At 41.4% G+C, this 26922-nt stretch overlaps 3 protein-coding genes across 8 annotated transcripts in view; 1 reads left to right on the top strand and 2 right to left on the bottom strand.

Annotated features, from left to right (window-relative positions):
- The first annotated feature begins 595 nt into the window (after positions 1-595).
- THUMPD1 (THUMP domain containing 1) lies at positions 596-4341 on the top strand. The gene is made up of 4 exons (XM_058850157.1): positions 596-929; positions 1253-1433; positions 1775-2023; positions 2620-4341. Exons 1-4 carry the CDS (start codon positions 714-716, stop codon positions 2946-2948), a joined length of 975 nt encoding a protein of 324 aa, XP_058706140.1. The 5' UTR covers positions 596-713; the 3' UTR covers positions 2949-4341.
- Positions 4342-8992: 4651 nt separating this feature from the next.
- On the bottom strand, positions 8993-19083 carry LOC131584742 (acyl-coenzyme A synthetase ACSM4, mitochondrial-like). 2 transcript variants are annotated; one of them, XM_058850155.1, is made up of 14 exons: positions 18934-19075; positions 18142-18364; positions 17475-17685; positions 16870-17077; positions 16611-16754; positions 16200-16356; positions 15503-15582; positions 14658-14781; positions 14067-14147; positions 13849-13950; positions 13369-13496; positions 12613-12712; positions 11645-11764; positions 8993-10821 (listed from the first exon to the last, which is right to left on the bottom strand). In XM_058850155.1, the coding sequence occupies exons 2-14, from the start codon at positions 18340-18342 to the stop codon at positions 10735-10737; spliced, it is 1743 nt and encodes a 580-aa protein (XP_058706138.1). In that variant the 5' UTR covers positions 18343-18364; positions 18934-19075; the 3' UTR covers positions 8993-10734. The 2 variants fall into 2 exon arrangements, with proteins under 2 accessions (XP_058706138.1, XP_058706137.1); XM_058850154.1 differs by having other exon boundaries at positions 9050-10821; positions 18142-18407; positions 18934-19083.
- A 234-nt stretch (positions 19084-19317) lies between these two features.
- LOC131584741 (acyl-coenzyme A synthetase ACSM3, mitochondrial-like) overlaps positions 19318-26922 on the bottom strand; it is a 32704-nt gene continuing 25099 nt past the window's right edge. For all 5 annotated transcript variants that reach the window (XM_058850150.1, XM_058850144.1, XM_058850146.1 and 2 more), the window contains 12 exons: positions 26145-26355; positions 25490-25697; positions 24932-25075; positions 24374-24530; positions 23828-23907; positions 23036-23159; positions 22214-22294; positions 21977-22078; positions 20916-21043; positions 20715-20814; positions 19980-20099; positions 19318-19560 (listed from right to left, as the gene is read on the bottom strand). In XM_058850150.1, coding sequence (XP_058706133.1) covers positions 19459-19560; positions 19980-20099; positions 20715-20814; positions 20916-21043; positions 21977-22078; positions 22214-22294; positions 23036-23159; positions 23828-23907; positions 24374-24530; positions 24932-25075; positions 25490-25697; positions 26145-26355 — 1557 coding nt within the window. In that variant the 3' untranslated portion in view covers positions 19318-19458. The remainder of the gene's footprint in view (positions 19561-19979; positions 20100-20714; positions 20815-20915; positions 21044-21976; positions 22079-22213; positions 22295-23035; positions 23160-23827; positions 23908-24373; positions 24531-24931; positions 25076-25489; positions 25698-26144; positions 26356-26922) is intronic.

Raw genomic sequence — 26922 nt, 5'->3', positions numbered from 1 at the left:
AAAAGTTACAGCAGGGAGAGGCGACTCTTACGAACCGGGATGCACACAGACACTTTCCTTTAGGAACTACACTATGGGCCACGACTCATCTGTCAGCACATGTTCGCTAACCGTGACACCTTCGGGAGTCGGGCAGGCGGGGAAGCAGGGAAGCAGGGAAGCATCTCTCTCTCCGTGGAGCGCACGGGTGGGTGTCGGACACGGAGCTGGACCGAGGGCCGCTCGCTCCCCTCTAGCGAGCGTCCGCCTGCTCCTCTGCCCCCAGTTCCGGAGCTGTAACACAGACTTCAACTCTGGAGCTCGGGGGAAGCGAAAGTATTAAGAGCTACGAGTCTGGCTGCGCCCGCCACCAGAGTGCTGGCCAGCCCGGCTCCGCGACCCGCGCTCCGGAGGCTCGCTCCCCGTGGCTCGCTCCCCGTGGGTCGGTCCCGTGGCTCGCTCCCCGTGGGTCGGTCCCGTGGGTCGGTCCCGTGGGTCGGTCCCCGTGGGTCGGTCCCGTGGCTCGCTCCCCGCGGGTCGGTCCCGTGGCTCGCTCCCCGTGGGTCGGTCCCGTGGGTCGCTCCCCGTGGGTCGCTCCCCGTGGCTCGGTCCCTTGGGTCGCTCCCCGCTGCCGCGGCCGCCGCTCCAGGTGCGGCGCTGTGCCGGGCGGGCGCGGGGCGGGCGCGGCGCTGACGCCATAGCGGCGGTGCTGGCGGAGCTGCCCGAGCTGCCCGATGGCCGCGGCCGAGCCGGCGGCGCGGAAGCGGCGGCCCAAGGGGCACTTCGCGGCGGGGGCCGGCCGGGCCAAGCGGCCCCGCGGCGCCGGGCGGCAGCTGGAGGCCGGCATGCGCGGCATCCTCATCACCTGCAACATGAACGAGCGCAAGTGCGTGGGGGAGGCCTACAGCCTGCTGGGCGAGTACGGGGACCTGCTCTACGGGCCCGAGCAGGTGCGTGCGGCGGGGCCGGCGGGCGCTCGGGGCGGGCGGGCGGGGGAGCGGCACCCCGAGGCCTCGGCTCCAGCCCCGTGTGTGGAACAAACCGCGTGTGTGTGGAACAACCCGCGTGTGTGTGGAACAAACTGCGTGTGTGTGGAACAAACCGCGTGTGCGCCACGGCCCTGAATGTCCCAGGTTGTGCGGGCGAGCCCCCTGGCAGCCCCGCTGCCGGCCGAACCCAAGGCCCGGTCCGTGCCCCGTGTCCCGGGCCCTGCGCGGGCTGTCAGCTGGGCGCTGCTGCTCCGTGCTCACCAACAAATGGTGCTTGTGTGAAGTTTTCAGATCACGAGGAGAGGCTGTCTGGAAGCGACAGGGAGGAGGATGAGGATGATGTGGAGGCGGCTCTGAAGAAGGAGGTTGGCCAGATCCGTGCCTCGACGGAGCAGAAGCTGCGGCGGTTCCAGTCGGTGGAGAGTGGTGCCAACAACGTGGTCTTCATCAGAACCCAGGGCATAGGTGGGACTTCAGCTGATACTGAGTAATGCAAACTGCCCTCAGCACTGTTAGTAAAATATAACAGAGTGTGGCTTCCAAGTAACACCCATATATTAAACAAATACCCTTTCCTTTGGCTGTGCCACTGAATTTTGTTGTTAGTGAAGAAGCTAAAAGTAGAAGAAACTGCTTTGACAAAACAATCTTTGATTCTCTAGTTTTGGTATAGTAAAACAACACCTTACATAAAAGGATTTGAGGCTGACAGCAGTGCAGCAAAGTTCTCAGCTTATTATTTAGAAGGGGAAGAGGGGAGATAATGCCTTCAATTTGTTGCTCATACCCAACTGTTTTTCTTGTAGAACCCGAGAACCTGGTGCACCATATACTAAAGGATATGCACACCACTAAAAAGAAGAAAACGAGAGTCATTCTGCGCATGCTGCCCATTTCTGGAACTTGCAAGGCTTTTATGGAAGATATGAAAAAATACACAGAAACATTTTTTGAGCCTTGGTTTAAAGCCCCTAACAAGGGTACTTTTCAAATAGTTTACAAAGCTCGTAATAACAGCCATATGAGTAGGGAAGAAGTAATTAAGGAACTGGCAGGTATGTATGGATTTCACACGAAACAGAAAAAGTTTACATACACAAGTATTTTGCATGCACAGCATGGGTCAGACTATTAAAAAAAGTTATAATGGACATACACATTTGTTGCTTAAAACCTGTATGTTGAATTCTAAAAGCTTCTGTGAGACTTAAAAAAACTTGACATCAGTTTTCCTTGTTGGTGTTGATGTCTTGAGAGACTATAAGCAGAAGAGAGAACAGTGTTGAATACCATTTGCAGCATCAGTTGTACATGCTTTGAAATGACTGCTATTAGGGTTTCTTTCTGGAGGCTGTATGGAAATGGTACTGTTATTATTTTTGTTCAATATTTGGCTCATAAAATAGCTCCATCTTACTGGAGTATTTTATTGAATGGAAAAAAATTAAGAGAGAGGAGGCAAGATTCCCCTCAGTTATAGCCAATTATTTTTGTAATTGCTTAAAATAGCAGAACAGAGCAGGAGTCACAGTATGTACCACCAGTAGAACTGAAGTAACAGAAAAATTATCTCAGTGCAATTACGAGAAACAAGACATACTTATGCTCTTAAACAGTTTTCCCAGCTTTTAAATTGCATCTTCTTTTACAGGAATTGTGGGTAGCCTCAATCCAGAAAACAAGGTTGATCTTAATAATCCACAATACACAGTTGTGGTGGAAATAATAAAAACCGTCTGTTGCTTAAGTGTGGTGAGGGACTATGTTCTGTTCAGAAAATACAATCTACAGGAGGTGGTGAAGAGCAACAAAGAAGATGCACAACAAAACCCACCAAGTGTGACAGAAGAACAGAATTCAGAGGTAGTTAAAGCAGAAACTGAGGAGGAGGTGAAGAGCTCTAAAGAAGTAAAAGAAGAGAACAAGAATCAAAGTGAAATAGAATCTGAGCCCAAGGGGAATGATGCTCTGACAGTGTAGAAAATGTTATATAAGGGAAAGGTGAACATAATCCAAACATATAAAACAAGTTGCCCTGGAGTTCTGAAAGGGTGTTGGAATGAGGAAGAGGGGGTTTTGTTTTGAAGTCCTGGTTTTAAAATCCACATCTATAAGAATTCTAATGCTTGTTGCAGGTGGAACTGACATTTTAGCAGATGTAAGGGTGCTCGAGAGTGCATCACCTCTCTGGTGAAGCTTGCAGTCCTCCTGCAGCTTTGTTCTGCATTTCCTGTCCCTGGCACACAAAGCAGGGGTCTGTGCATGTATATGTAGATGTGGCCACCCTGACATGTATGAACTCTCCTTTGTTATATCTGGAGGCTACAGAAGCCAAAAGGCAGCACAGAAACAGCTCTGAGCAATTATTGTCAGGAGTGAGTGATCTGGAAAAGAGTTGGTTGCAGAGGGTTTTGGGAAGGAAGTGAGCTGACAGCTGCAGAAACTTAGTAACATTTTTCTGTGTGAACAACTGAATGAGGTAAATCTGATAGTCTGACAGAGAGTTTATACATTTATTTATATATACACAAGGATATGCTGTCTTGACATGAATGGAAAGAACTGTTATGATATATATAAATACTTGAATATTATGAGATGATTTAGAATAAAAGATTGGACTGTTTTAGAACAGTAGAAGCACAGTGCAGGCATTGCAGATGGTTTTATCAAAAGCTACATGTCTGTTTACATTAGCTGTGTATGCAGCACTTACTAGTTTATAGTAAATGCTGTAGTCACTGAATGGAATCCTTTTGAGTAATTTCCTGCAAACAGCCTTTTGCTGCTCTTTCCAAAGACTCAATCCTTGGGGGATTTTATAAAATGTTCCTGGAGTTATTTTTTTCTCAAGTCTCAAAGTTTGAGTTAAAATACTGCTTGGAAACTTCTTATTAAGAAGCTCTCCATTATACTATACTAGATAAGGGGAATAAATTTTAATTTTTGGTACAGTTTTAGTTTTATGGTATTAATTTTGTTTCAGAATGAAAGTAATGCTAGTGAGTGTTTCTGTTGTCTTTGTGTTACAGTGGATTGTCCCTGTGACTCCTAAAAACCAACCAAAACCAGTGCAGCTATAACTTGCTTTCCAACAGGGTTTTGAGTATGCTTCCTGTAGAATTTTGTAGCTTCAGTATTTAATTTCTAGGATAAAAGCCTGTATGTTGCTAATGGGAAAAGACTTATCTTGAAGAACACAATTTGTTACTGGTCTTGATTTAATGGAAAGGATGTGTTCAAATCTCTGTCATCATTTATATTTTCCTCTTCTTTCAAAATTGTTTTAGAAGTTGGAAAATGAAAATTACTTTTTTTCCCTAGTCCTGTCTCCCTTGCAACCCATTTATTAAAATTCTGCTTTCTTACCTCCCGTGGTGTTTTCTTTAAATTATTGAAGATTTTTGTGTGTGGATTAAAACCATCAATGTCTGAGTCACACAAAGGAAAGAGCCATCTGAGACCAGACACAGAGGCTGACTGTGAATTTTTATTGGTGGCTGATGTTGGTGATCGTGATTCATGACAGCCTGCTTATTTTCTTAGGACAAAGACTCAGGCAAGTTAGTGGGATTTTTTTTGTTTTCTTTTCTCCTCTCACTGACCTGTCTGCCTACAAGGCTTACAGTTTACTTCTGATTTTTCATGATTTGCACTTACTGAGCTTACTTATTGTTTAGACATGAATTCCCTGGCTTTTCTGCTGTGCCTTCACTTTTGGGCTCAGTGGTTTCCTCATGGTCAGATGGTGCTTCAGGGTTTTGAATTCAAACCTTTATAGACAAACTATAAGACATCATTATGATCTTACTTACATGAAAAGCCAAATAATTGCTGTCACTTTCTGTGCTGAGGAAAGATGTTATAGTGCCCAAGCATCAGCTGAAGAGGTGATACATTGATGGTGGAATGTGGTGTCTTTAATTTTTCCTAATGCTGACTTGAAACTCAAGGATCATCCCTTGGTATGAAACCAAGGCCCTGAGATTCACTCTTCCCCTTGTGCTAGATTAAAACTCAGATTGGCTTGAGAAACTTGAAAATAATTTCTCTTAAGAACAAGCCAGTCTCACCTTGTTTTTTTCCAGTACTGACTTGCCTTTCTTGAGGGTCACAGCTGTGTAATTAAAATATGAGTTTACGGGTAATTCAGTTCATTTATCGTTTCAGTAGTGAAATTCAGTAGGGGAGAGCTTTAAGTAACTCCTACTGATTGAAAGCAGCTGGTAATATCCTGTGCCCAAAAGAATCATGCTGCAAAATCCTTCCTGTGTTATATTCCTATTCAAAGAGCAATCACCTTGTGGTTATGCCATCTTAAAACAGCTAAGCCTGTAAATCTAAGAAGCTTAGTTTTGTGGCCTGCCCGGAAAACAACATGAAATATGAGTAACTGTTCATTGTGGGCATGGTGTTCTTACATTTAAGATTGATCTTGGATCAAGCTGTGGCGTGGCATGTACAAAAACAGACCAAAAATGCTCTGCCAGGACTGATGTTTGTTGGCTTGGCATGCAAACACTGCCCATTCCTGCAAGGTTTATGTGTGGGCAGTCTGCCTCCCCAGCCCAGCCGTGTCCTGGTGGCTCCAGCTGCCCAGGAGCTCCCACTCCAGAGCCCCAGAGCCTCCTGGCCAGCTCAGCACTCAGCTGAGGACATGGGCAGCAGGGAAGTTGGGGCAGTTGTCCTGCCAGGTAGGCAGACTGCCAGTGATCTGTATACAGGATTCCTAAAGACATTAAAAGTTCATTTTACAGTACCCTCTTAGCCTTTCATAGTGAAAAGCTATTCACAGTAGCCTTATTATCATCAAGTTTTAGGAATATGAAATAATTTGTATAGAATATTTGTCTTTTAGAAAGTAAATAGGGCACAGCTGTCAATAAAAGTCATTCCTGCCCACTTTTCTGTGTTGTTTTATGGTGGTATATAACAAATCTAGACATCATAAAGCTACTTATTTTATAATCTGCAGTTTGGCTATTCCTTGATATTGCTTCTCTATATAAAAAAGAGACTAAATTGTCTCTTCTCCTACCCCCTTAGAGGTATCTTATTCATTAATGAGATCCAAGTGTACAAGAGTGTTCAAACACGAGGAAATTTCCACTGGAGACAAATCTAACAGGGTTTAGGTAGAAGGCACTTACTTGGGCAAATGGCTGAAGTTCAGCCACTCAGCCCTGCTGCTTTCAGACACAATTAGCTTTATTTTCAGAGACTGACACTTGGATGCAACCGAGTCCACCACAGGAGTAAGATCATTGATTATAATAACACACCTGGCCTTTGAAGCCAGCAATCAATAGCAAATGTCTGGTGCTGTCAGTTGTGTTGTCCCTGGGATGATGATAACACCTGAAAACACAATAAAATTGGAAAGGTATTAGGTATTTTTCCCTTTCAGTCCTGATCACTTCACAGCTTTTCCTGATGACTACCAGCATCATTCAGTCCAGAAACAAGAAGGTGGTAAAACAAGTCTCACACATCTGAACTTGAATAGAGATGTGCAGACTTGAAGTACAAAATAGCTTCTGTTTCCGTGAGGTCCTTTGCTATAGGCACAGTGAAAGTATAATGCATAACTTTGAGGCAGAAAACACTGACAGCTTTGAGTCTGTCACAGTCAAACTGATTTAACACAAGCCACAGAAAATGAAAGAAAAATGATGAAGGTAATTACATCAGCTGTTAGAGACTACCCTAGTCACCCCTTTGATTGTCAAACGCTCAAGCAAGGAAGCCAGATAAGAAATAGAATTGTTAAATGAATTGTTAACATAGAAGGTAATAAACAATCTATAGAGCACTAGGAATCACACAATTCACCTGTTTGAGTACAAGCCACACTCAGCTGCCTCAAATCATTCTGGGATGCAAGGTAGAATCACTAGAACTTGGTCCCTTTGCAGACTGCATGGCCCAGAGAGCACATTGACCACTTTTTGGGACGTGAAACACAGCTCTTCAAAGCTCCATTTAGTTTCATCTCCTTTTTAATTTCTGCTCCTAAAGAAATAAATTCTCAACTATCCTCTGGTTTCAGCAGTGCAAGCTCAGATCCATTTAGATTAATGTAATGGACACAGCATTTTGTGCATTTGTTTTCTATTTTTGACCTCAGATAATAATGAGCTTTGTAGCTGGAAAGCAAAGGAATATCCATTTTAGAGCTTAAGGGTGTGAAGGAGGCAAGATCCACCTGCAGAACCCTCCTGGCACAGCCTCACCTGGGACTTGTGTTTATTAGCCAGTTGATAACAATTGTCCTGAAAGGTCATCAGTTTTACTACCCAACAGATTTGCTGTTTTCCCAAGCTCCTGCTACCAGCAGATATGTTGGATATGTTTATGGGTAGTGCATAGTGGGTTTACAGCAGAACAAGGAGAATCTGAGAAAAATAACCCTGTGCTTTTTTTTCCTTCTTTTTTTTTTTTTTTCTGATTCACTGGTGTTTTTGTGCTCAATGCAGCCTTGGTCATAGAGTTCAGCTACTACTCATATCTTCTGAATGAAGTGCTGTAGCAGCATGGTGTGAAGTGCAAGGGCTACAGAGAGGTAACAAGAAATGTGAGATGTGACCTAGCAGGGATGAGCTAAACCTCTGCTGTGCCCATAACCTTGGAACGGCTTGGCTGTTATGGAAATATCTCACAGTCTGAACTGACACCTCAGCCCAGGAAATCCTGGATTATATTTAATCCTGAAACTCTATGCAACCCAGTAGTGGCTAGCCCTGGGAGTCTGATCACCAACAATGGTATATGTGTGGCTTTCAGTAACAGCGCTGCAGATAAGGACCAGTCCATTTTCTCTCTTCTATCACTATTTTCAAAACCCTTTTCTGCCATGTACATTTAAAGTTATAGAGAATATATTGCTTTAGAAATATTTCAAAGCAGCAGAACAGCAATGTGTATCTCCCACTCTTATTCAGAAGGTTGTCCTCTTAAGACTGATAGGAAACAGGATGCTGGAATATACAAAAGTTCAGGATGAGCATGTTCTGGTGAGGAGCTCAGCAGCAAAGAGCCCCAGTCTGTGTTTCTCAGTTTCTTCCTCTGAATGTTCCCAGAGATCATCTTTGGTAGTTATTGAACAAACCCCAACTTCTCTGTACAGAGAAATAACAACATCACTTGGAAGTTTCATTCCAAACTGTGTTCCTTTTCTGTGGCAAGCATGCCAATTTAAAAGCTTTAGGCTCTTAGGATTTAGCTGACAGGTAGCACATCACTCCCAGTGCCCAACAAAAAGAGTAAATTCTGTTTTAGAAAAACAAGGGATATCAGTTGGTTGACTCAGAAATTCCTCAAGTTAGTAGTGCAGGACATACACCACCGAAACTGAGCACAGCCTTGTGAACAACTGAGGGGCTTTGTGTGGTTGCTTGAAACCCTGGGCAGTGTGACAGAGCAAAGGTTCCTGCCCACACATCAAACAGAAATGTTTGATTCACCAGTTTGTTTCTTCCTTTTTTCCTGGTCAGGTTCAGGTATTGTATCATTGTAAAACTGAAAGAACATGTTGGGAAGTGTGTCTGACCCAAAGTGCAGACTGAGCAGGCTGTCCTGCAGCAGAGAGGAAACCTTCTGAGCAAACTCTTCCCTGCTGGAATGAGCAATTTTTGTCACTACCAAGGCTAAGGAAAAAGTTCAGCCAGGTCTGTTTAAAGCCCAGCACAGACCGATACCAAAAACCTAGGAACATGTTGCAGGATTATACTTTTAAATTTGCTTTAAAACCAATTACTTTCAAAGTTCATAATTAGATTATATTTTAAATTTTATTACTTACATGGAATAAATGGATTACTTTTAAAATCTGATCATTTCAAAGTGGATTACTTTTCCAAAAAGTAACCACATTTGAAATCCGAATGCCCTTAAAAAGAGCCAGTTGCTGAAATTGTGACCAGATTACATTTTCAACTTTTTTTTTGATTGCACTTAAAGATCTAATTGAATTTTTGTTATTTTGTCCAAAAATGGCATTACATTTAAAAATTCCGACTTGTTTTCCCTCTGTTCAGACTGAATGAAGGAAAAATTAATCTCAGAACAAAGCTGTAACACAGGAGAAGGGAAGGGAAGTTTAGAGCCCTGCAGCAGCCAGGTTTGAGCAGAACCTTATTTTGTTCACTTTTCTTCTGGTAGAATCACATTAAACAAACTGCTTGCTCTCATGGGGGATTTAATTTTCTGCATTGACTAGAAGCCTGTGAGATTGTGTTTGAAGATAACTCTATTTTGGATTTTAAGGACTGTAAAGGAACCCACTAACAAATTAGCAGCTGCTGAGCTCTGTTGCTCTGCCACAGCTGATGGAAGCTCAGATACTGATGGTGACTTCTGGTCTGAATCTTAAATCTCACACTCCAGTGTGATGGCCAAACTTGGAAAATTACCCCTTCTCTTACTGATCTTTTCAATAACAAACCCTTTTCAAACAGATAAGCTTACATACATTGCATTTATAAATTGTGTTCATTTTTTATTCTTACAGGATGACTATTTGGACACAGATCAAGTATTAGTAGAAAAGTTGGTTTTATATCAACAAACTGCAATCCTTTTAAATAACTAAATCCAAACTCATCTAAAGGCTGCTCTGTTTTTCATTAAAGCTTAATTCCAACTTTTGGTCTTGTGGGAAACGAGATGAAGTTGTAGATCACTTATAAAATGCTCCTGCTCAATGGACTGGCTAAAATAACTTACTCAAAGTCACAAAAATCACAGTCCAGAAAATCTGCAGGACCAAGTTCCAAACCCATTCTGGAAATGTATTAAGCATTTCAAGACATAGAACTAAATATTAACTTTCTTACTAATGCAAGCAGAGCAATTTTATGTGCCAAATGCATACACAAAACATATATTTATACACACCATATATATGTATATGCACAACATTAAGCACATACTGTGAATTTCCACGACTTAACTATTTCTCATTATGCATGACAGCATCATCTAGTAAAGGATTATTTTTCACATACTGAACATAATCTCAATTCTCATTTCATTTATCTCAGAGGGGTTTTTAAAGCAAAACATGGGATCTTATGTTCATATCTATTTCAGAGTACATCCAAACCTTGCATTGAGAATTCCACTCCTGGCTAGCGCTTGGAGGAGACAAGATGCTTTCAAAAAAAGGGACACCTACACATAGTTCCCATCCTATCACCAAAAATGTGGATTTTGAGCCTATCCAATAAAACTGCCAATCCCCCATCTGTAACAATTCATTTTACTGAAAAGGACTTTTACTGCCACTATCCAGTGGCACCAGAAAAATGTTCTTTTGCAACCTCTTCATAATGTTGCATATTTGGAACCCATATAGTGACCACACCAGTCACCATGTCCTTTCCGTAAGCTTTGGCTGTCAGGGTAAACTCTCTGGAAACAGTGAATCAAAATATATTTGACATAAAATACCTTTTCAAATGTGGGCATTATCTTTTTTATTGTCTCTCAAGAATAACATCAAATAGAAGCTGGGCTTTAAGAGGGATGGTGAGGGGCTCTCAAAGGGAAAGGCTATTGAAAATTTTATTTTTCACCCAGAATAATACAATTCAGCCAGGTACTGACACTGGAAACTCTGCAAGCAGGCACAAATATCACATCTCGATGTTACCTGTAGTTTTTGATGCTCAGGCACTTAAAAAAAAGAGATCAGAATGATGGCAGTTGAGTAGTGAAATGCATATAGTGCTGATGGAATGAAAGTTTTGTTTCATTCGAGACAATGCTATAGCCGTCCCCACTCTTTGTCTCTTAATTCATTCCTCTTGATCTTCCCAGTGACTGTCTTTGGCAGCTCTTTGACAAATTCCACCTAGATAAAATAAAGAGAGAAAGCAATGCAGCATGTTCTACAGAGCTGGTTTTCCAAGACTCTCCAAGCACATGTGGAAAACTGAGAGGACTCCCATCAGTAAGAGCTGCCTGCCTCAAATCCAAGCCAAACCAAAGCATCACATTCTGCCACTTGTGAAACCGTCTCTTTGGCTGCCTAGATAGCCAAACATCAGCACAGCTGCCTCTCAGCTGACCAAACTGAGTACAGTAATTCACAGCAGAACAGCAAATGCCTGAGTGGTATCAGAGGCCAGAGATAAATGACAAAAAGAAGAAAAAAAGGAATGTTACAGCCCCAAAGTCTTTAATGGTTTTTAGTTCTGTGAGCTTTCCTCAAGTTAGCTAAGGCACTGCAGTAGCTGTTTTCCCGTGGTGCTGGGATTACTAAGAATCACCAAGTGTATCCTCTTGGGCTTGTATCTATTTATCACTTGTGATGATCAGTAGGCAAAATCTTATTCAGATTCAGTCATGTGCTACCCTTAAGGCACTGGCAAGTGCTTGTTTAAAAGTTAAACACAGAATGGAGAATTATAATTGTGATTCTGACTTAGCACATGGAGATCCATCTGGGATACAAAAAACCTAGAAAATTCTGAGAAGCTTGAAGAAGCACTTTATGCAAATCCATGAAAAACAAGGTAAATTAATATTATTTAGGAAAGGTCTTCTGGAGCCAGTGGTCTAGATGAATCTTTACTGCTGTCTCTTTCAAGTGAATCATGAAAATCTAAATGATAATTCTCTGGAGGTTTGGGGAAAGGTGTCCTGTTTGAAAGTTTCTCCTCAGAAATATTTACCTTTCTTGGGTATTTATATGGAGCAGTAGTTTTCTTGACATGGTCTTGCAAGTCACGGATTAAGCTTGTCGGGTCAGTGGATAAAAAGGTTGGGGACAGAACTACAAATGCTTTCACGACCTGTAAGGTAAAATTATCAAAAGTGATCTGACACCACCTGTTTTTAGGGTTGATGTGCAGGTTATCAGTGAGCAGTGCTGCTCAGAGTCACAGCAGTCATGAAGAACAGAGAAACCAGCACATGACAAGAAATTATTGTGTCCAGCTTCAGCATGTGTATGTGCAGAAGGGAAAGTTTAAAGGACAGTTTTTGTGCCCTCATTACAAATAAGAACCTTTGCCCTTTCTTCTCAGCAGCAGCCGAGAGGAAGGAGCAATAAAAGGTGTCTCTGTGGAGTTTTTCCTGAAGCTAAGGGACATTTTGTTTCTCTCTGAAGTTCACACTGAGGACAGTAAGCACTGTTATCCTGGCCCAGGATTGTGCTTTCCCCACATCTGCAGCCCATGTCTAATGCTTGGGCAGTTCCAGTATAAGTTTGCCTACACCAAGAGTCATAAATGACAATTTCAGTGTATAAATAAATGCTTAAGAACAAGGGCAAAGTGAACAACATCATGGTAGTGTTCTTCACAGAGAAGATCTTGGGATGAGAAGAAACTCAGAAGAGCAATGGCATGTAAATGGGAAGGGATTTTGCTTTTCAGCAGTCGCATTAGGATTATCCATGACGAAAGGTGATCCATGATATGGTGCTTAGGGACATGGTTTATTTGTGGACCTGACAGTGCTGGGTTCATGCTTGGACTCAGTGATCTCAGAGGTATTTTCCGACCTGAACAATTTCATGATTCTAAGGTGACATTATTGCCTTAGAGCTGTACGTTATTCAGTGAAGTAGAAATTCCTTGATATTGTTGTATGTTTGGACAAATGCATTGCTTCCCCTGCCTCTATTCAGCATCATTACCTCTCCTCTCAGGGGGTCTGGGCTGCTGACAACAGCTGTTTCTACCACAGCTGGGTGCTCTATCAGGGCACTCTCTACTTCAAACGGCCCGATGCGATACCTAGATAAGGAAAAATAAAAATGAGATTTGGCACTTATTTTTTATCTGGAAAAAACACTAACAAATGTTTTTTAATTCCCGTCTTGAAATGAAAAAAAAAGTCAGAACAAATTAACAACCAAGTACAGGAGCTTTAGGCAAAACGGGAAAGCTGACTAAGCTGGAAGTAGGAGCATTTCATAGTGGCCTTGTGGCAGAGGACTGCTGGGGCTGTGGATACTTCTCCATCTGTGCTCTCTCCTTGGGGCTCTTAGGCTGGAGCTCCATCCCATCCTGCAGCTGGGTCTGCAGCAGCAGCCTGTGCCACATTATGGTATCACACCATGCATTATCAAATTCTTTCCTTTCAACATGTTAAAAAGAAATTGTTTCAAAAGCTCTTTGAATCCAATAGAGATGCCTTCCATTTTAGTCCAAAAATAAACTAGATAAACATCCCTCCTTTGCCAGTTGAAGCCGTCATTCTTTGTTAAAACACATGAGATGTTGCAGGGGATGGTACTGCAGGTCTGTGAAAAGTTAATAATAACAGCAAGTATTCCAGAGTCAAGAGGTCAATACATTCCTGTCACAGGACTATGATGTCAGAACCTCACCAGGACACAACATGTAAGAATATACAATGGCAGATATAGAATGGGTATGTGCATACTAACCCTGAAGAAATGATGATGTCATCATCTCTGCCAATAAAATGGAAATATCCTTCTTCATCCATAGTCGCTTTGTCTCCAGTGACATAAAAATCCCCACGTTCACTTTCTGCAGTTTTCTTAGGGTTATCCTTAGAGTGGTTTACAAGCAGTAGTTTAGATTTTGAGCATACATTAGCTACACATTATGGTATAACACATGTAACATCAAATGCACTGAAACTTAATTTTTCAGTCAAGGATGTACTGATATTGCTATAAAATACAATAGAATAGGTTTAAAATAATTTCTATTCTTTAAGTAAAAATTTAACTTGATCCTAAATTATTTTCTTTCCTTTTCTAACACCCACCAATCAAAATACACAAATTACTCTGTAATAAATGAATGATGAAAAATGTCCAGCCTTTAGGACCACTATGCAATTGGAGCACTTTTGAAGAGATTGGTAGTGGTGGTGAAGAATAAAATAAAGTTCTTACTAAATATTCAGAGAAAAAACCAAGTGGCCTTATAGGTTTGCTTCTGACAGCAATTTCCCCCTGTTTTCCTGGAGGCAGGATATTGGCATTTTTGTCTACAATCTAGAATGAAAAAAAAATAATTTCTTATTTTAGTCCAATGGAAAAACAAACTCCAAACACAAATCCAACCAAACAAAAAATCCCCCATGACAGAATCTAAAGTGCAGTCAACAAACCTGAACATCATAAAGGGGAGCTGCTTTCCCCATTGATCCAGGTTTAATCTTCATTCCTTTAAAAACAGAGCAGATTATTCCCTGTAAAAAACAAAATCAAACGCAATTGAAAATTGCGACATTCACACTCAATTCATTAAATGTAATTTCTAGACTAATTCCAAAGTAAGGAATTAAGGTTCATAGGATCCTATAGGGCAGTGCTGTATGGTACAGATAAGCAAAAGCATAAAACTCCCTGAAAGAATCCTATTTCATTCTCTGTGAAAAATTATTGTCTTCTGCTAACCAGTTTTCTTCCCTTAGATTCAAACTCTGCCCTCTTGACTGTCACTGTTACTTGGAATCAGCTTAAGGACATTCGTGGAAATATTACAGCACATTCCCCCCCAAATCCCATGTTTCTGACAGGTTCTGTGAAAAGAGCCATGAGAGGGAGTTCTTTCAGAGATTACTAGGGAAGGGAATTATTGAATCATTCACAGAAATGTGAAGGAGGAAACAGACTGTGTTCTTACAAAACAAACCTCACAGCAAAAAGAAATTCCAAAGATTTAATATTTAATATTTAATACATCCCTACAGATGTACCACTTCAGTCTGGCCATATACTTCATGGATGTCCAGCCCAGTCTGGCTCTTCCACTTCTCCATGACTTCTGGGTTGAGTGGTTCCCCTCCACTCATGCAGTACTTCAGGTTCATGAATTTGTATCTTCACAGGGAGTTAAAAACAAGGAAGGCAATACTTAAATGTAGAGGTTGAGACCAGGAGCACACAAGGGTAAACATCATGGGAGAGCTGTTTACTGGGAGAGTTAGTGCCACAAAGTGGGGAAATCAGATACTTCTGCTCCTGATACAAGGATATCACTCTGTGCTCAACACTCTATGTAAGTAGCAGTCAGAGTTAAACATGTGAAAAATAAATTTTTTGCTGAAGTCAGCTGGGATTATAAATAACCAAATACTGATCTGCTGAGCCAGGGTCCTGATTGCTGACCCTCTGCAACAGGCCAAGTGAGAAAGTTCAATTGGGAAGGAAGGAACAATGACAGGCAGTGGGAACTGGAGCAGGGGGTGGGGTACAACTGCCACAACAAATAAGGTCATAATAATGCTGACATGCACTTTCTAGGATGAAGTCCTTCCCAAAGTGTGGACAGTAAATGTGGTAAACAAAAATTATGACAAAGTAACGGACTCTCAGTTTCATACTCACAAGTACACTAGCATAAGTCTCAAATTTCTGAGGGAAAACATCAAGTTTCTCTGATAAAAAAACTCAGCAAAACTCAAACTTTGCATGATGATCTTCTGGTGAAGGATATTTTGAACTAAATTATTACTCTATTTTGGGTCAAGCAGTTAGATATAGCAGATGACTAAGTTTAGTTAGGGTAAATTAAACATTAGTAAATAATTTTTTGACGTACTTGGAGAGATCATTTTGCACCAGCATGCGAAACAATGTTGGAGCACCGATCAGGGCGTCAACTGGGAATCTGCAGAGAGTCTAGAGGGTTAAATAAGAAGGACATGTGAAACTCAGACAAAAAAATGTCTTGAGTATGTACAGTAAACAGGTGACATAGAAAGGAGAAGTACATTTGCCCCCTATGTAAAAGCAGCACATCCTCTGTTGGGTGAGGAACTCTCCTGCAGTTGATGCAATATGCAGATTGTATATTTGATTACAAAAATCCCATGCTAACACATCTACCTGATACCAGGACCCCACAGCTTGGAGCATGGCCAGAATAGTTCCTCCTCTGTCTACATCACAGGGAGGCGTTCACTTTAATCTTGGCCAGTGTGGGCAGAGAAACACTTCATTTCTGCATTAATACCCACTGATATTATTTCCACCGTCACTAGAATGGATGGCAGGCATTTTATGCTGTTTTTGGATGATTTCCTTCATGTGCTCACCAGCTGTGTGCAAAATGTATGAATGGATTGCATGTTTGTCCCCTTCTGTACACATTAAAAATGAAAGTGGCTTTACACAACAAATACAATATCTCAAACACTACTATAAACACAACCCTCATGAAATCTGTGGATGCTGTGAAGAATTGTTTTTGGTATGCTTTCTGCAGAGGAATACATTTCCATGACTTTTCCCCTTACATTTAGGATGACTGCTGAGTCAGTCTGTGGTAGGTTATGTACAAAGATGCATGATCCGAAAACCCAGGGATCAAAAAAAGATGCTATTGAAGTTAGTATCCATCCTGTGTCTGCTGTGTTCCATATCATGCCAGAGGGAGTCAAATCCAACCAGTACCTGATAGAACAGGGAAAAAAAAAAAAAAAAAGACAACGAAAAATACCCAGAAAGAGGGTAAGAGTTATTAACTGGAAGATTGAGACACCAGGGCAATCCTAGTCCTTAGCAATTTTATGGGGTTTTTAACTCTGATTTCAAAGGGAGAAGGGCTGGGATGTACATGGGTATTTCTTCTTCAGTAATTTTTTTACAATAGCTCTACTATGCAGCTTCAATTATCTTATGTTCAACCAGGCTTAACTCTTTCATACCTTTCACTTAAAAGGGGTCTGAAACCAAGACTGCCTTGGGAATGTTGAGTCATTTTTGGAGAACCTGTAGTTCCACTGGTAAAGAAGATAATCATTGGGTCTTGAATCCTTGTTTTGATACAGGAATGGTCAGCAGATTGCTTTCTGTAAAAAGGAGAATGTAATTATAACTTCAGTGGTTGTAGTTGATGTAAATGAGCGCTTGTGGGAACAGGTCTGCTTTGTCCCCGTGTCTGCAGTGGCACTAAGTCATACTCACTGGTATAGCTCAGTGAAGTTCAGCCACCCCTCCCTGCTGCTTTTGGACACCATTAGCTTGGTTTTCAGGAACTGGCACTGGGACACCACCGAGTCCACTGCAGGTGCCAGTTTGTCAGTGGTAATGATGCATGTGGCCTTCGATGCCTGGAGTCGGTACAGTATGTCTTTGGCTGATAATTGGGATGTTCCTGGGATTATGACAATTCCTGGAAGAGAGATAAAGTTAGTTTGTGTTGGCTTTTTTCCTACATCTGATTATTTTTTAAGAACCTAAGCTATTAACCATTCCCAAACTGATCTCCGATATGGATTTGCCCTGGTGTTCCCCAGCCAAACAGTTAGATTAGATTAATGCAGATGTCTCTGCTCTCCCGTCAGGAATGAAACGTGGACCTGTCTGGTGACTTCCATGGCTCTTCCCTGCCTTTTGGCATATTCTTGCCCACTGCCTGAGCTACCTCTCCTATGGCCCCTGGTGAAAACCCTTCAGGACTGCCTGGCAGCTGGTCCACTCATTGGATTATTACACTATTTTTCCTTGATAAATCATATCCATTCTTGATCCTCTTAACCAATTTGCAATGACCATTTTACATCACTGACCTGCTCGCATACAAGCCACCTTGACCAACCACCATTCTGGAATTCGTGGTAGGATGAGGATCAGCCTGTCTCCCTTCTGCAGTCCGCATTCTTTGGTCAGCACATTGGCCACTTTCCGAGACAGGAACCCCAGCTCCTCAAAGCTCCACTTCACTTCTTCTCCTTTGCCATCTATCCACCAGAAAGCAGGGTTTGATGGTCTCTTTCCAGCCTACAAAACATATGAATTCAAACATAAAAGATTTTCTTCTGAAAGACCATGAAATAGTAATGCACAGACTTCTGTGATTAATGGAAGATATGAGTATTTGACAGCTGGCTATACATAAGCTATTTTTTTCTTGTCCTTAAAGGACTGAGATTTGCTATTCATCAAGCTCAGGTATTCCTAATAGATTCTTCTTTTTTGAACTTGAAATTTTCACCAGCCTAATTGTCTCCAGACACAAGTCCTAATCTAGATCCTATTTCAGTTCAAGCCTTATACTGTGCATTAATGCTCCTACAAAATAACAATAAATAAAGAAAAGAACAATGAACTTTTGTATAATTTCCTAATACAAATTTTGTTTGGCAACTGATTGTTTTTATAAAGAAAAAATCCCAGCTTATTCCAAATGAAATCTAAAATTGAAGTGTTTCATTGGCACAAGAGAAGATCCCCTACCTTTTCAATCTCAGACCATTTATCCAGTACATCACTTGCAAAGTTAAAGTACTTTGGTATCTCCTGTTTGCCTTGTCTGATGGACTCATATTGGGAATATACATCAGAGGAAAGCAGCCTGGGATGTCCATGGAAAGTCCTATTAGGAAGCTTCAGAGTCCACAAGAGTTTTAGCCTCTGTAATTTGAACAGCAACTTCATGGCAGAAGATTGTGTCTAGATGCTGTAGACCATATAAGAAAATTGCAGAATTGTTGCTATGAATCCTGCAACAACAAACAAAAACCAAAGCAACAGAAAAAGAAAAATAATATTGAGATTATCCAAAGATAATCCAATTATGAATTAACGAGTTCTTCATTTAAGTCACTTAGGCTAGTCAGAGCGAAACTGATGATTTTAACATGCTTATTCAATGTTAATTTCCCTATCCTGCTTTCTCATATTTTTAATTTTTAAATTAATTGCCCACAACTCTCCATAGTAAAACACATTAGATATTATTGTGTATATCAGAAGACTGTTTCTGCTTCATACATTCAGTACCTGATTCTCTATTCCTTTCTCTTTTCTGTGTGTTTCCAAACTACTTCCATCAAGAATCTCACTGCTTTAGCCTCAGCAGTTGCTGATTGATTCATCCATTCACCACATCAATCCCAAGAACCTTCACTTTGTAATGTAGCCCCTAAGTTTGACAGAGACTTTTCTACTCATTTTTCTGACCTGTCTGCTGGGGACAGGAGAGATCAGAAGTTGCTGGGAGAGAACCTCTTCATTCATTTCACCCACCTGTTAGGACATGTTTCCCATATGAGGCACTGTAAAGATCAGCTGTTCCCTGGAGATGTGAAGCCTGAGCACTCCTTCATAAAGGTTTTGGAGTGAAACGCGTCTGACTTTCTTACTCACTTCCTCTGGAGTAACGAGAATAGAAGGTGGCACAAAATAGACCAAGCAGCAAAGCTCTTTCTGTGGAGTAACTTTTTTCCTGTAATCATTTACACCATTGTTAATTATGCATAATTTGCCCCTTAACCTAGAGCATTTTGGGTTTTCTTTTGCCTCAACTTTAACCATTTAAGTAGGTCACAAATTCGTCATGATGAAGAGAAACATTAAAAAGAAATTATTTTTTCTTTCCACTCTGAAAAAATTTGAAAATGTTACAGTGATACTTATTGAAAAGAATATATCAATGTGCTGCTGATACCCACCACAGGACAAAGATTATTTTTATTAATTTCTCTTTTATTTATTTGTATGTATCTAAGAGTTGTAGTTACACTTTGGTTTTGTTTTTGTTTTTGGTTTTTTTCATTTTTGCTCTTGTCGTACTCTTGCCCACTCTTTGTTCCTTAGAACACTTCTCTGGGTTTTCCCAGTAACTGTCTTTGGCAGATCCTGAACAAACTCCACCTGGAAAGGCAAAAATACGTCCTGGTTAAGTTCCCAGCTGAATGAAAGACATTCATTATGGCTGGGGATAAAAGGATGGGAAGCTGCACAGCCAGTGCTGAGATGATTAAATGCTGACTGAATGCCTTGCTGGTTTGAGCTACTGTGAAAACTCCAGGATTCCAGGATGAAAGAAAGATTGGCCCCCCCATGAAGACAATTTCATGACCATTGCCTCTCTCTGGTCCTTTCTAGCACACACTGCCAACCAAGGCTACAGCTGCAACAAACCCTGTCATCTGCTTTTATTTCATTCAACTCTGCTTGGAGTGTTTGTCAGAATGCTGTTGAAAAACAGCTGAGGCAGGACAAAAAAATGTTCAGTTTCTGGTACAACGAGAGAACCTGTCCATTTTTTGTCTTTTTTGGGCTGTACTTACCTTCCTTGGATACTTGTAAGGAGCAGTCACCTTCTTGACATGTTGTTGAAGCTCATGAATTAATTTTTCTGGATCATGTGATTTAAAAGCAGGAGCTAAAACAATGAAGGCTTTGACCACCTGTGCCACAAAAAGTAAGGGATTGTGTTAACTTCCAGAGGTGGCAATAAGGGGATACATCTGTTGCCAAAAGCAAATGTCAAATTTCAGAATGCCAAAATGTGATATTTTTCTTTAATTTCCCTTTTCATTAGCCATTTATAACAAAATGCTGTGCTATGAAGGAACCATTTTAGAGCAGAGGATTTTTTCTGTATTTCCAGCTTTTTTCCCCCTTAACGTTATATGCTATTAAAGCTGAAAATCTCACCCCATTTGCTCAAAGAAATGTTGCAAAGTTGGAAAATATAAAACAAAAATTAAACCATGTGGATATCATTGCTACAGTGTACTAAGTGACAAAACAATAAATTAACAAATTTTCTTTGCTTAGATAAAAGCATGCCATTATTAGTCTGAAGAGCCAAACTATTTTTCCACATCAAAACCTTTGCGAAGAAAGAAATAATCCTGATATTCTAAGACTTATTAATATATGGATTTAGAAAAATTTAGCCCCTTTAGTTTCAAAACTCTGCAACATATTGAATTCCAAAGAAGCCTAGTACATATAGGGATATTGATGTTTAGAATAAAAGGTATTTCTTTCTACATTTCTTTTCTATTTTGTTTTACCTCCCCTCTCTGTGGGTCGGGACTGCTGACAACAGCCACGTCTGAGACTGCTGGGTGCTCTATCAATGCACTCTCCACTTCAAATGGGCCAATGCGATACCTAGGGGAGCACAGAAACAGCTCAGCCCCAGCAGCATGGGCCAGTCCATTGGTCTTTCCAGGCTGCATTTCGTGAGGCAAAACTAAAAGGAAATGACTTACCCAGCAGAATTTATGATATCATCAGCTCTTCCAACAAACCAGACATATCCCTCTTCATCCATAACGCCTCTGTCCCCAGTGAGATAAAAATCTCCACGCACAGAGGCAGCAGTTTTCTCTGGATTATCCTGGCAACAATCAAACATTTCCAAAAAGTTTTAGTCTTATTTTTAGTGACTTGTAATGTATTTACTTTGCAGTGATGCTAAAAATGATAAAAATAATTTTCAAGTTGTTCTCAAAATGAGTGCCCTCAATACTGTTTTATATTTTCAACCAAAAAACCCTGAGCCATGTTAATTAGAAGTTTGATGCCTGAAGTATGTGACAGGTGGAAAAGAGCACTGCACACTAAAGAGTGTATGTAGAGATTTATGTTCTATAGAGAAAAGGTCGTGCTCTATTGAAATGCCCATCTATCACAGCAAATGTGTAACCCACAAAAACGTAACCCATTCTATTCAGGGAATTGATTTATCATTGCAGGGGGTTGTCACAATAACCTGCCATCAAAATAAACTTTTTACCCTTAACTGACAGAACTAAAACTCAAATGAGGTCACCTGCAGGAAAAACTTCATTATTTGCATTGACCTGTAGGACTTCTACATTCAGTGAAACCTCTTGGTTACACAGGAAAACACTTTGTCAACAGACTACATAGTGTAGTAGTCTGTACCAGAAGTTGTAGAATTGAATTTAGAGAAGTTTCTTATCCCATAGTGAGCAATATATTTTACAGGTTGTTGTTTGAGGCTGATACAAATATCCAAATATTATGGGAGTTCAGAAGAGGATTAAAAACACAGATAGGTCTCCCAAAGCTTATTCATTTTGATAGTTCAATTGCAGGGGAGAAAATCTTTAAGTTTGCCTGATTCTACTGTTTTCTTAAAAATGTCCTGCACCTCAGCACCACCACCATTGATCAGGCTCAAAGTCCTCAAGTAACCCAGTGAGACCTTCTGAGGATTCTGCATGGAATTCTGCCCCTGGCAGAACTTTGCCCTGGGCTTCTCCTGAGGCTCTCAGCAGACACAGACACAGCCAGTCAGGCTCACCAAGTACTCGGAGAACAGACAGAAGGGTCGTGTGGGTTTCACTCGGATCCCAATGGTGCCCTCTTCTCCTGCAGGCACAACAGCCCCTTGGTCATCTACGATCTGCAGAAAGGACACACAGCAGGAGTGCTTTGATCAGCTCAGAGGAACATCTGCTCCAGCTCAGTGCAGGGCACAGAAGGGACACAGCCAGCACTGCCTTACTGTTCTACCCACAACTGCCACACATCCACGTACCTGCACATCATAAGGGGGAAGAGCTTTTCCCAAAGAGCCGGGTTTAATTTTCATTCCTTTTGTATTGGCACAGATTCCCACCTGCAGAATAGATTTGTAAAAGACTTTTTAAAATTGTTGCAACGTCTTGTAAATTTTATTATTGTTTATGTTAGACAGGGCTCCTCTTTGTGACTTTGTTGTGACAAGGGCTCAATCAGGATCACAGCACTGTGGTTCTTGAGAACATCAGAGAGGCATTGAGAGGCATTTCAGGTCAGACCTGTGTAAGCTTGGTTTTGTTGAGTCTGAGCCAGTGGGTTGTCCTGCAAACACTTGACTTTGCAGGACAGCAGATGTGAAATTATTACAGATCTTATTTCAATAATGGGACAATTAATTTGGGACCATTTCAAGGGCAAAATGAGAGAAGGCCTGAGATCTGAATCTTAATAGCTTTGTTAATGTTCACTTACAGAGAAGTCTGGGAAGTGAGCTGGTTTAACATTTGCCATTAAGACCTTAGACAGGCAAAACTGATAGATGGAGCACATTATTTTTCAGGTTTTTTTTTGAAGTAAAGATGACAAAGGGATCTCCTGAAACTTATTTGATCTGAAGTGTCACTGGCATGTTTATTGCAGGGATCTAAACCATTAAAATATGCAGATTCCTGATACTGGAACTATATAATCACAATTATACAAAGCTGGTTGTTTTTTTTGGTTTTTTTTTTCAATCATATAAGTGATTCTTACCTTTTTCATTGATTTATCAAGGACATCATGGCTCTGGTATTGTTACCTTTGAATGGGTATACTGTAAGAATTAATGCAAACGTACTGTTTCGCTCTGGCCATAACCTTCATGGATATCCAGCCCTGTCTGGATTTTCCACTTTGCATACACATCAGGACTGAGTGCTTCCCCTCCAGTTACACAGTGTTTCAGACTCGGGAACTTGTAGCTTGAGAGGAAGAGCAAATGAAATGATTCTCTTAACTCCTAAGAGCAGTGAGCAACCTTAACTGGTAAGACTTCCTTGGCTTTCCAAGTACACCTAAAACTGAAGGAAAGACTGAATAGGAAGATAGAGCCTGAGCCCTCTCCCTGGGTTGGCTTTTGTCAGGATGAAAGACCTATGTGACAAGAATAAGTACCTTACCAAAGATGTGAAAACTCCTTACAAACCCATTCTCACAATCTGAGTATTTTACAGAGTAACAAACTGGTGGGAATGGCTGCCAAATAACTCTCAGCATGTGAAACTCCTCTAACTGCTCCCTTCATTCTCAAGCATGTGAGAACAACTCCACTGTTCTCCTGACCCAATGCTACCTAAACATTGACTTAAACAGAACTGTGTACCCTAAGTTCAGAGGAAGTGACAACTTAAAAAAACCCCTCCATTGTTTCCTCTGTGCTGCCTTTTCAAAGACCCAGTCCTGACACCCAAGTAGCATACTGCGTGACTAATTATTCTCACATTTCAAAACTGACAGCCTTCTCTACTGAAAGCAAGCTGTGCTAGTTAGGTTTCCTTTAACTGAAAAAGAGAATTCAGGAAGCTAAGGAAGAAAGCATCCAGAGCTGTCCCAGCATTACACCCCAGCCTCCCTCCCCTCCCTGCTGTACCTGCTCATATCATGTTGGACCAGCATGTGGAAGGCGGTGGGAGCCGTGCAGAAGGTGGTGATGGGGTATCTTGAGAGTGTCTAGAAAAATAGGAAGTTACTTATTTAAAAGAAAGTGAAATACTGGGTCTGACCTTGTGAATGTGCAGGTGATGAACACAATTTACATGCTCAAATGTCTGCAAGATGAAAACCATAAAAATGCTGTACCAGGCAGTCCAACTCCTGTAGAAAATATGTAACTTTCTGTCCAAAAAGTCACTCATGTAAGTGAAGGACTGGTGAGAGCAGTAGTTCCAATTAAGATTTTTTTCGGGTTTTTTCAAGATGTCTGTGTCCCAGGCTCAAGCCTAATTAGTGATAGGGAACTAAACCAGAGCTTTAAAACTAAACTAAACCAGTATTCTTGGGAAAAGGAAGGTTTCTACCCTGCACAAGAGGCCAGTGTTGAGGAGAATCGTCCAATTGAGTGGCTTTGAAAAATAGCTAGGAAGAAGAATAGGCATTCTGGTACCTTTGGATTGCCTGGGACGTGGGGATTACTCACCTCTGCAATAACTTCTGGTTTAAACTGTGGCATATTGTGTACAAAGACACAGGATCCACAGATCCAAGGTGAAAAAACACTGCTATAGGCTGATTTTGCCCAGCCAGTATCAGAGGTATTCCACATTATATCTGAAGGAGTCAAGTTCAACCAATACCTGATGAAAAAGCAGAGGTGAAAAAAACTTTCAGGGAAAGTAAATCAGTACCAAGCCCCAGATTTAACCTGAAGTGTAACTTTTAAGGTATAATGAAACAGCCTGAGGTTGCCTTGGTTCTCAGGGAAGGTTCACTTGACTTCCTCCATTGTGGCTGGAGGGACAATTTCCTTATTGCTCCTCTGCTTTCAGCCCTGCAAGTGATACAACTCTGCACATGATGAGTTCGACTGGACCTTCTTTTAATAACAAGGGTTTTACAATAAGAGGGGAAAGATGAGGAAGATGCAAACCCTTCATTCATGAAATGCCTACATTTACTGGAATTTTATGGTCACACGTTCAGTTTAATGGTGATCAGTCACTTAATCAGGACCCTGGGAGGAAATGCAAGGTCATACCTGCCAGTGGCTGTAAATCCGATGCCGTAACTGCTGTGGGAATGCACCACCATTTTTGGGAGGCCTGTAGTTCCACTGGTAAAATACGCTATCATTGGGTCTTGACTCCTTGACTTGACACATTGATGGTCAGCAGATGCAACCCTTTGGAAGAAATGGCGTATTCCAGTCACTACATGAAGTTTTCCACCAGGAAATCAGTATTTTTAATGTTTAGGAATACAACAGGAAAATTTCCCCAAATTATATGATCTTATTAAAAAAATCTTTGCATAATATATCACAGGGAAAAATTAGAAAACACATTTTGCCTGTCACAAGCACACTCTGAATCACAAGGCTGAGGACCAAGAAGAAGCTGAAGGACCTGAACGTGGCTCCCAAGATCTGGGTGGCATGAATCTCTACTTAATGCAGTGCAATCTCAATGCTGTGAGCTGAGAGAGAAATGTAACTCATTTGTATTTTGAAAATTACCCCCACAACTCAGCAATGCCACCTGACTGGAACAGCTCCCTTCAACTCACAGGTGTGATGCTGAAAGAGCTGGATACTCACGCAAGGAGTTCTTTGAGGTTCAGCCACCCATCCCTGCTCCCTTGGCCTACAATGAGTTTACTTTTCAGGAACTGGCTGCCAGGCAGGACAGATTCCACTGCAGGTGCCAGTGTGTCATTGGTAATGATGCACTTGGCCTTGGAAGCTTGGAGTCGGTAGGAGATATCTTTGGCTGTTAATTGGGATGTTCCTGGAATAAAGACAATTCCTGGAAAAAAGCAAGAAGTAATTGAGAAAACTCAGCATTTCCCAAAACTACTTGATTATGTCTCTCTGTTGATATTGATTTTATCCATCCTGGATGTTTAGCAGTTTAAAAGCAGAGCAAAATAGATATATTGAATTATTAATGATTCTAATCATATACATTCTTCCATTATGAATTCAGCTGCCTTCCAATGTTTGTGGTCAAGTCTGGCCTTAGGTTGCAGCCGTTCAACCCTCACTGGCTTCACCTGAGGATGAGTTTGACTGGACCATGTCTGGCCCTGTGGTTGCTGTGTGGGCGTTGCCAATTCTCCTTCTAGGCAACAGATCAGTTGTAGAGGTCACAGCAGAATATTCCCGTTTGCATTTTCTTCACCCTGATCTAATCCATGGCTTGCACCCTCTATTTGCCTTCTCTCTGCACCCAACACATCAGTGAGTCCCTCACCTGCTCGCATGCAGGCCACATTCAGGAGCCACCACTCAGGAACACGAGGCAGAATTGCTGTAACTCTGTCTCCTCTCTGCAAACCACAGGCCTCAGAAAGTACATTGGCTGCCTTCCTGGACAGAGAGCCCAGCTCCTGAAAGCTCCACTTCACCTCCTCTCCCTCATCATTGACCCACCAAAAAGCTGGATTTGCTGGTTTTCTTCCATCCTACAACATGTGAGAAAATATTAAGATAAGACAAACCTCATAAGGTTTCTCTTCAATATAAAATAACTCCTAAATAAGCAAATAATTCCTGGCAACGACTCTCTTACGGTGACACTTGTATTTCTGATAAACAAAATAAAATGTTGCTTTCCACTCTGTAGTTAAAACTGTCTAGTACCCATGAGGAAAACTGATTTGTATCATCTGAGATTTGTTCCACTGTGTCCTTGTTTTGGCTGGAATAGAGTCAATTTTCTTACTAAGTCCTGGTAAATTGCTGTGATTTATGAATTTAGGATGAGTGTAGTGGTGATAACACACTGATGTTTTAGTTGTTGCTAAGCAGTGCTTACTGTAAGTCAAGGATTTTCCAGTTTCCCACACTCTGCCAACAAAGAGGTGCATGAGAAGCTGGGAGGTTTCCTAGACAGGACAGCTGACCTGAACTGTCCAAAGGGATATTCCACACCACAGGAGGTCCTGCTCAGTTTATAACCTTGGGGGAAGTTTGATGGGAGGTGTTTAGGAATGGGCTGGCCATCAATCAGTGGGCAGTGAGCTACTACT

Source organism: Poecile atricapillus, chromosome 14 (genome assembly GCF_030490865.1).
Source record: "Poecile atricapillus isolate bPoeAtr1 chromosome 14, bPoeAtr1.hap1, whole genome shotgun sequence".
NCBI classification, from domain to species: Eukaryota; Metazoa; Chordata; class Aves; order Passeriformes; family Paridae; genus Poecile; species Poecile atricapillus.
The sequence above is the reverse complement of the archived record's forward strand: the minus strand, read 5'-3'. Positions and strand labels throughout refer to the sequence as shown.

Coding starts and splice junctions, on each gene's coding strand:
- THUMPD1 (XM_058850157.1), top strand. CDS start 714: ATGGCCGCGGCCGAGCCGGCGGCGCGGAAGCGGCGGCCCAAGGGGCAC. Junction 1,434..1,774: donor CATCAGAACCCAGGGCATAG/GTGGGACTTCAG, acceptor TTTTTCTTGTAG/AACCCGAGAACCTGGTGCAC. Junction 2,024..2,619: donor AGTAATTAAGGAACTGGCAG/GTATGTATGGAT, acceptor CTTCTTTTACAG/GAATTGTGGGTAGCCTCAAT.
- LOC131584742 (XM_058850154.1), bottom strand. CDS start 18,342: ATGAAGTTGCTGTTCAAATTACAGAGGCTAAAACTCTTGTGGACTCTG. Junction 17,686..18,141: donor AATGGTCTGAGATTGAAAAG/GTAGGGGATCTT, acceptor TATGTTTTGTAG/GCTGGAAAGAGACCATCAAA. Junction 11,765..12,612: donor CAGACCCCCTGAGAGGAGAG/GTAATGATGCTG, acceptor TTTACCTTACAG/GTCGTGAAAGCATTTGTAGT.